Source organism: Micropterus salmoides, unplaced genomic scaffold (genome assembly GCF_014851395.1).
Source record: "Micropterus salmoides isolate LMB-PRFRI ecotype aquatic unplaced genomic scaffold, ASM1485139v1 Ms_hic_scaffold_7, whole genome shotgun sequence".
Classification (NCBI taxonomy): domain Eukaryota; kingdom Metazoa; phylum Chordata; class Actinopteri; order Centrarchiformes; family Centrarchidae; genus Micropterus; species Micropterus salmoides.
The window spans coordinates 2532033-2541074 of record NW_024044459.1 but is presented as its reverse complement, the minus strand read 5'-3'; the positions used below and the strand labels follow the sequence as shown (position 1 = coordinate 2541074).

At 39.9% G+C, this 9042-nt stretch overlaps 1 protein-coding gene across 1 annotated transcript; it reads left to right on the top strand.

Annotated features, from left to right (window-relative positions):
- Positions 1-409: 409 nt before the first annotated feature.
- fam151b (family with sequence similarity 151 member B) lies at positions 410-8500 on the top strand (the record flags this gene model as incomplete). Its single annotated transcript, XM_038704353.1, is given in 6 exon segments — positions 410-486; positions 1409-1534; positions 2745-2904; positions 2975-3192; positions 6610-6745; positions 8149-8500. Coding segments are annotated over 6 exon segments (850 nt in total), but the record flags the coding sequence as incomplete, so codon positions are not given.
- Positions 8501-9042: the final 542 nt, after the last annotated feature.

Sequence of the window (9042 nt, the reverse complement as noted above, 5' to 3'; positions counted from 1 at the left end):
CTCCTCCGGTTATTCCGTCACACCTTACCGTTCTAGCAAACAAGCCAATAGGATTGGAGTGATTTCATTCACGTTCAGACCTGCTTCGCCTAGAGGCGTTCCCATAGTGTCGTAACCGACGCAGTGTCTCGTTCCCCTTCTCGGGGAACCAGGGTTACATACGTAACCCGAGACGTTCACCGCAATCAAATCAAGCTACACCAAAACCCCATGGGACAGTTCGGGGACGCCAACGTCCATTTGAATCAATAAATAATCAGTAACGAGAGCGCCTAGTGGTTAAAGAAAGAGTTTCTTTATGCGTGCCAGGTTAAAACCTAACATTGAGAAGCCAGGTATCTCTTACTCGTGATACCATTAACAGCTCTAACCACTGCGAGGTTGTCTAATCAAATTTCAAAACACACAGATTCCCAGAATTCCGTGATGAAGCGCTGTTGGAATCGTTTAGCGGACATGATCTCTGCTGCTTCGCTTTGACTTCAGGTAAGATGATGATGATGCAATAAAAAAAACTAAACTTTTAACTGTACATTAAAAAGTGTATCTATTAAGCATGTCAGAAAAAAATGTCTTTCTTTTAAAAATATCTAAATAAAATAAGATTTTACATGCATGAACAATAAATAAACAGGTCACTTCCATTGCTCCACACCAGCAATAAGGTGTGAATAAAGATAAAATGAAAAATATCACGAAAAGATGTACCTCTATTTCTTTAAGGTCAGTAGTGTAGAAAACATACTCATTTTGTTATAATACCATTATACAGTTATATTTATGTTCCTAGATTTATTTTCACTTCAGTTGATTGCATCAATAAAATACTACTGGTTCTTTGATTTTGATAACTTTTTGCAGGAAATGTCATAGCTTTGACTTTGCTCTTATATAGTGTATGTTTTTAATCATAAACATGAGCTTTGAAGAGAAGAAACTAGTGAGTTTGTGTTTTTTTCTTTCTTTGTTTGGTTTTATGTAATTTTTTATCATAGTTAGAGTGTTTACCATGGACTGTACATAAAAACGTGTTTATGCATACTATACTCCGGTACATTAGGCGGCGCTGTTCAACATTTAAGCAACTATTGTAACACAACATAAAGTGAAGAAGAAGAGGAAGAAGCGGCAGAGACTCATTTGTTTACTGTATGCAGTAACGTTACTGTCGTGGAATAGGATGTTTTACAGTTTGCGTTGAAACAATCAAAAGTGTGTGAACTATGTTTTATTACGTTCTCTGTTAGTCATAGCAGTCTAGCTAGCTAGACTTTTCTATACTTGTCCTTTAATCTTGTTATTGTTAACTGTTATGTTAACGTTACCGTTATTAACCGAACTAAAATCATACTGTGAGGTGGTAATGTGTCGCTAACAAATTTCAGTAACGTTAAGTCTTTGTTCGTAGAGAAGATGTCTGACCAGACGCTGGAGTATTTCTTAAGTCAGAGTCAGATAAAGAAGAAGGACGCTGCTGAGGTGAGATGGTCCCATGCAGTCAACAGCAGGAGCAGGCTGACAGAGGCGCTCACAGGTGGATGATTTATACCGTGTCCTTCTTTGACAACACACTGGCCATTTGCGTCCATAGTCCTGTTATTAAGATGTAAGGTGTGCTCTGCTACCATGAACATTTGCAAGAGTGATTGTAGAACTTAAAATAATTCCTTTTTCCCGTGACTGGATTAGTCACCGCTTGATAAATGGTCTGTATTTAGCGCCTTCCAACATGTCAACATTCACAACATGCCTTACAACTTCTCATCAGAAAGAATGACTAATTCTCATTCACACACAGACACACACAGCTTTAGGCAGCAATTTAGGGTTCAGTATCTTGCTGAAGGACAATTTGACATGTAGACGGTGGGAGCTGCTATACGTCTAAGCTACACCCGCACCTACACTTGACGATCATGTTTTGTTGTTTATTTGGGTAGGATTTTTGGTCCGTCTCGTCCAGCTCTACACATAATACAAGGTACTTGTTAGGTACAGAGACGATGGTGGGCGGCTGTCTTGAAGCAGGTGGGAACACTTTCCTTAGACAGTGATATGCTGAAAATGACCGTAATAACATCAGCTAGCTGATTGGCACAAGTTTGTAGTATGGGGCCTCTCTGCTTTGATCTCTCGCACTCCTTGATGCCAGCTTGAAGTCTCCTCTGGCGGTGTTGTATATGCTTTTTTTGATGTCACTGATGTATATTCCTTGAGATTAATGTGGTTCTCCTGGGTGGCAGCAAGCATATCTAGGTCATATGTCATATTAAAAAAATAAAACAAACATATTACATTTAATAATGTTATTTATTATTTTTTTTATAATAAAATGTATTTATATAAATATTTCAGTGACCTGAATGTTGTTGCATGTGCATGGGATATTTCTTGTTCTAAACCTCTCTAAAAAAGTTGAAACAAAAGTCAAACATGAACATTAATGAAGGAGGATTTATTGGAATAAACACAAGGTCACAACTGGGTGTGGACAAATACATTGTTATGCAAGATGCATTAAAGGATAGTAAACAACATTTGATGGTCAAAATTAAGAAAATAAGACCTAAATAGTTATAAACTGGAATTTAGTCTCAACTGAACAGGTATGATTATAATGTAAATATATATCTGTGATTTTACATTGTAGCCATGCCTGTTCAGAGACATTTCACTTTTGCGTTGACACAGCAGTTGTTCGAAGTTCTTCATGGATGATTTTGACTAACAACTTTCACCTCTAGGTCCCACTCATATGATTGAGGCCGACATAATCCTGAGAGATCATGACCCCAAAGAGCCAATAATGGCACATCCTCCTGACACAGACAGTGACATCACACTGAAGGAGTGGCTGGAAAGAGTGAAGGTGCACAGCAAGGGAATAAAACTAGACTTTAAGAGGTGAGATCCAGCTTATATTCTGTCTAAGTATTGTGTGTTACGCTAACACTGTGGTGTACTCTCCATGCAGCCTGGAGGCGGTGTCTCCGTCCCTGGTTCTGCTGGAGGAGGTGCTGGCTGAGCCGAACCGTCCTGTGTGGATTAATGCGGATATCCTCTCTGGTCCTGGGGGACAGGCGAGACCTCTGGAGCCTCAGGCTTTCCTTTCTGCTGTGAGCCCCCTCCCCACTCACACCGTGCTCTCTCTTGGGTGGACCACAGGATGGACTGCTGGGACAGAGAACCCAGGTCAAGACACATCAAGACCACTGGCTGTTTGAATACATTTATACTACTAATAATAGAAGAAAAATATTATATACACATGTAAACCTCAGAGTATTCATTTTGAGATAAATTTTATTCAGATATTTTAGTTTCTGTTCCTGATGAGCAGTGGCACCTTGCATTACCATATCACCAGTGGGTGAATGAAAGGCACTATATATGGACAGACCATTTACCACACAGCTCTCTGTTTCTTTCTGAACCCTGACACACAAAGTCAACAGTAGACCATCATGGTGCTTGTTAGTTCTAGACACGTCGGTTTGTCCATCTCTGGGCGAAATGGCCAAAAATGTTATCACAGTAAAAAAAAGTCATAATTTAATATTGATAATTATCACAATAAATGTCAAATCATTATTTATTTGAAGTTTAAAAGATGATTTTTAAACTATTCTTTATGATCAGAACAAAAACTTTTTTCATTTTATTAAATGTTCATATAACAGATATCACTTAACAAAGGTTTTATTTACTTGAGTCATTTTTATTACTCTGACCAAGTTTCACAGTTCTCATTAGTTATTTATGAAAAGTCTGTTATGGCAAACAGTATTTTTCTGATGTTGGCGTTAAAGGATAAAGACTGGTAATATTTTAAACTTTAATTATTTTCTACAAATCCTATGATCAAAACCAACCATGTTTCAGTTTTCTACTGAAGATGCAGATTTATTTAATCATGTATGTGTATATTGCCACAGGTGGTGGGGGATGAGTGGTGACAGACAACAGGAAACAACTGGGAAACACATCAATTGCCGAAAGTGAAAATGCGCAGCGGGGGGGGGGGTGCGTAATGTGTGGAGCGGCAAATAGGATAACACTACACTCAGGGTTGTGTGTGTGTGTGTGTGTGTGTCCTATCCACACAAAGGATAATGTCTGCTTTTGTGGGTTCATTATGACACAGCCTACCTTCTGTGAAACGAAGGGGGACCCCTGGACGCACACAGAAGGAGGAGGAGACAATAATATATAAATAAACAACAGATATAAGGGAGCGGGCCAGCACCCACCATGACAGCACCAGTCATGTGCCCTGGGATAATTGCATGCCCTCCTCATGAGCGAGCCAGCAGGGGACAGCAGTGGAGCACCACTCCTGCTGAAGAGGGCCCCTGGGAGAAGAGGAGATAATGGATCTCAGGCCACCTGCCCACTAAGTGATAGAATTGATCAAGGGAGACCAGAGAGATTGAAATTCTGACACTTGGTTTTTTGAGGAAGCAGACATTCGCTCCATGCTAATGTAACCTAACAGGAGATTCCTATATTTAGGGCCCGAGCACGACCGTGCGAGGTCACTATTGAATTTGCTGAGATTATATATATTTAGGGCCCGAGCACGACCGTGCGAGGTCCCTATTGAATTTGCTCGGATTATATATATATATATTTTTTTTTCCTGCATGTCAGTTGATGACATGGCCTAAACATGCTCGAAAACTCACCAAAATTTGCAAACATGTCAGAACCGGTGAAAAATTTCGTATTCTACAAGTTTCGCACATGGGCGTTGCAAAATGACTCGCTAGCGCCACCTAGAAAATTGGAAAAGATTAGCCCCTCGTTCACGTTCAGCCTACATCTACGAAATTTTCTGGGGACATGTATCATATCAAGACGCACAAAAAAGCCTCAAGAACCCATAGCCTAAAGTCAACAGGAAGTCGGCCATTTTGAATTTTACGGCCATTTTTGGATGATTTACACACTTCGTACTTTAACGAACTCCTCCTAGGGATTTAGTCCGACCAACCTCAAATTTCTGCTGTGCCTTCTAAAGGCATTGAAGATGAAAAGTTGTGCTATTTGCAAGTTTTCGTCAATGGGCGTGTCCGTGGCGTGGCGTCAAAGATCAACTCTTCGCCATGACACAGGAAGTTGTCGTAACTTCAGTGTATATGCTCACATCTGGACCAAAGTGTACATGTAGGATGAGAGTCCCGCCCTGAACATGTCGACATTCACCCACAGTCATAGCGCCACCTGCTGGCAACAGGAAGCGACTTTTAACGAAGCAGCCCCCGCCGCACGTTTCACCTACGTGCACGAATTTTCTGTGGTACGTGTATCTTGTCCAGACGCACAAAAAAGTCTCTTGGAGCGATGCCCTAAAATCAACAGGAAGTCGGCCATTTTGAATTTTTACGTCAAATTTTGGATGATTTACACACTTCGTACTTTAACGAACTCCTCCTAGGGATTTAGTCCGATCGACTTCAAATTTCTGCTGTGCCTTCTAAAGGCATTGAAGATGAAAAGTTGTGCTATTTGCGAGTTTTCGTCAATGGTTGTGTCCGTGGCGTGGCGTCAAAGATCAACTCTTCGCCATGACACAGGAAGTTGTTGTAACTTCAGTTTACATGCTCACGTCTGAACCAAACTTTACATGCTTGATAACTCTCCCACCCCGCAGACATCTACACACCAATACCGATTTATATTCATAGCGGCAAGTGCTATGTAGCTCCACATAGGGGACACAGGAAGTGACATATAGCACCTTCATGTGGCGTCGGAACCGCGTAGCAAATTCACAGCCGTACCGGCAAAGCTCCAGAATGTGCAACTCGGCCGGCTCACACCCGGACGCGCTACAAGTGCGAGGGCCCGCCCAACGCTGCTTGCAGCTTTAATGTGATACTTAAATTCTTTTCAGCCTTCCAGTTCATGAGGATGGTTTTTTTGGCGATGTATAGGGCAGTGAGAAGCATGTATGATTTGTCAGCCTCTATGCAAATATTGCTAAGGTCTCCCAGCAGGGAAAATTGGGATAGGATACCTAAGCTGTTGATAGGTCTTTACATATCCTCTGCTATAACTTTTGGACGGATGCACATAGCTAGAGATATTACTTGAGTAGTTCAGGCAAATGTTTGACTGACCCATTCTGAACATCCTTTGTCATTTTTTAGAAAGGCTCAGTAATTAGTAAAATAGCTTCTCAGATTAGAGGAAATTGTGCGTTTGATGGGAACTAGTTTTACAGAGAAATAATCAACATTTGGTGTACACTAGTGAGTATTTTTGGCAGCAGGACGGTGTATGTGGGATTTCAAATAAACTGTGTGTGTGTGTTATGGTAGTGGAACATGTCTTCCAGTGCAGTGTGTCTCATATTTATAAACAGTGGAGCTCTGTGCGACAGAGGAATAAGATGTTGTATATCTGGCTTTGATACACATAGTATGCTATGTTTATGGTTGATTTTGGTCAGCATGACAAGATAAAGATTGACTAACACCAGCCTTATCCTTTAAACCACTTCCCAACAAAAAAAGAGTGTTACATCTCAAACAAATGGCTTGTGACAGCTGGATACTGTGAGAAAGAAATCTTACACATTCATATGTCTTGTTTTGATATTGTCAGGTTACAGCTGGGCTATGGTGCACGTGATGGAGGAGATGTGTAGAACCCTTAAACATCCAGTCACCTTCCCAGTGCGTGCAGATCTCCTGGCCCAGTCATTCTCCCAGCTCAGATGGCTGCTGCAGCAGTCAGACAGGTGATTATCAGCACAGAGGGGCCAGGCCCTTATCAGCATTACTCTCTCTGCTTAGATTCACTTCTGTCATTATGCTATGTTAAACAAAAATTATCGTTTATTTCAGCCTGGTTTATTTCCCATTAATGTGGCTGTTGTGGCTCTACGGTCTTGCTAACTTTGCATTCACTAGCTCTGTTGTAGAGATTTGGGGAAAAGAGGACTTGCATAAAACATATTTCGGGGAGAGCTGCACAAGACTCCTACAGCTACATAGTCATTTATATATCACCATCTTTTACTGTTACTGTAACTTTAACATCACTAGTCAAGAAGTAACAAAAAAGCGAAGAGAGAGACAGAAAAGAGGAGTTGGCTGGGACTCCTTAGGAAGTTAAACAGTGTTACTTAGCGCATTAAATGGGATAGAATGACAGATTACAGAGGTGCCAGCATACTTAATAGACCAAGTTGTGAGGGACAGATTATACATAACTACATAACTTGAAGAAACCTTAAGTGACTCCCCTAAGAGAGAATTAAATATTTTCCACACTTAAAAAAAAAACACCACATCATTCATCCAGATTGGAAAGGAAAGTGGTTTTGGAGATTACCACAATAGTAATAGCCTTCTTCTTGTAAGACAGTAGATAATATTTCAAACACTGAAGATCAAAATTATTGCAGTTGTGGACAGGACCAATACTTCAGATTTGCGTGGGACTCACCACAATGGTCAGATTTTGGATCAGACTCAGAATCAGAGGATATAATCTGTGTTGGGAAGGTTACTTTGGAAATGTATTAGGTGACCGATTACAAGTTACCCTATTTAAAATGTAATGTAGTGTAACTTTTTCAGTTACATTTCAAAGTAATGTAACTTATTATATTTAATCACTTTTTGATTACTTATCTAAATTTAACTGTTTAGCTTAAGAGGGGGAGAGGCGGAGAGGCTGGAAATTCAAACATGAGAACCAATCAAGCATCAGAACAGCATCAAACTTTACTAAACGGCTGTGGCTGGAAATGGCAAAAAAAGACATTGTGCACATGGAATATATGCAAAGCAACAAGATGAATATTATTCCACATATAGTCTAGATTTTTATAGAAAATATTCAGATGTAACCCCCAATGGTAATCATTAACGTTTTTGTAAGTAACTGTAATTTAATTTACACACATTTTAAACACATTTTTTCCCAGTAACATTTTATTTTGTAATTACTTTACGTAACTAAATTACATGTAACTAGTTACTCCCCAGCACTGGATATATTTCAGCCACTCTAGCTTTACCTTGTCTGTGTACCACAATCTTAAATGAATCTGAATCTGAATTTTGCACTGACATGTAATATGTTAATACCTTTGAGTTTTCATTAAATATGTATGCTTTCCCATGTTGCTCACAGGTACACTCTAACTGTGTGGACCGGCCAGAATGACAAGATAACACTACAGGACTTACTGCCCTACAAAAAAGAGTTTGACATTAGTAGGATCTACTATGACCTGCCAGAATTCAAAAGGCAGAGCTTAGTATGACATAGCAAGACAATAAGTCCACCGCAACACATGCTGAGACGTTGTCTGGCTGTGGCTTCTTAACTCTGAAAGCAGACTGATGCCCCCAAGCATGGGTGTATCAAACTGCAAAGCATTACGCTGTTGTCCTGATAGAGACCAATGTTAAAATAGAATGCACTCTGGTCCCGATGTGGCAATTAAAGAGATGTCATTTACCCATTAAAAGCCAGTGTACTATAAAAATGATTTTGAAGCTGTTCAAGATAAAATTACTACATGTTGTTGAATGCTGCATGTTTAAAGGAGACCTGAAGATTCATAAGATCAGAGCAGAAACAATATAACTTCTGTTATGAATTGGTGTTATATGAATAAATAAAATAAATAAATTTAATTTAATTGACTCCAGAGAACATCCAGGATACAAATGATGTGTGAAGCGAGTAGATGTGACCTGATGTGGTTTGACTTTAGTTTATGATACAGTTTTCTTGTAATGAGCAATGAATGACCCTGTAAGAAAGTGAAACTAAGTTAAATTAAAGCTGCAAGCAGCGTTGGGCGGGCCCTCGCACTTGTAAGCGCGTCCGCGTGTGAGCCGGTGTGTAGATGTCTGCGGGGTGGGACAGTTATCAAGCACGTAAAGTTTGTTTCAGATGTGAGCATGTACACTAAACAATAATGTACCCAAACAATAAAATAAATTCCTTTTATATTTCCCTGCCTTGTTGTTTATGTGTACATACAGAGGAAGAATGTGAGAACAGCACACATTTCAT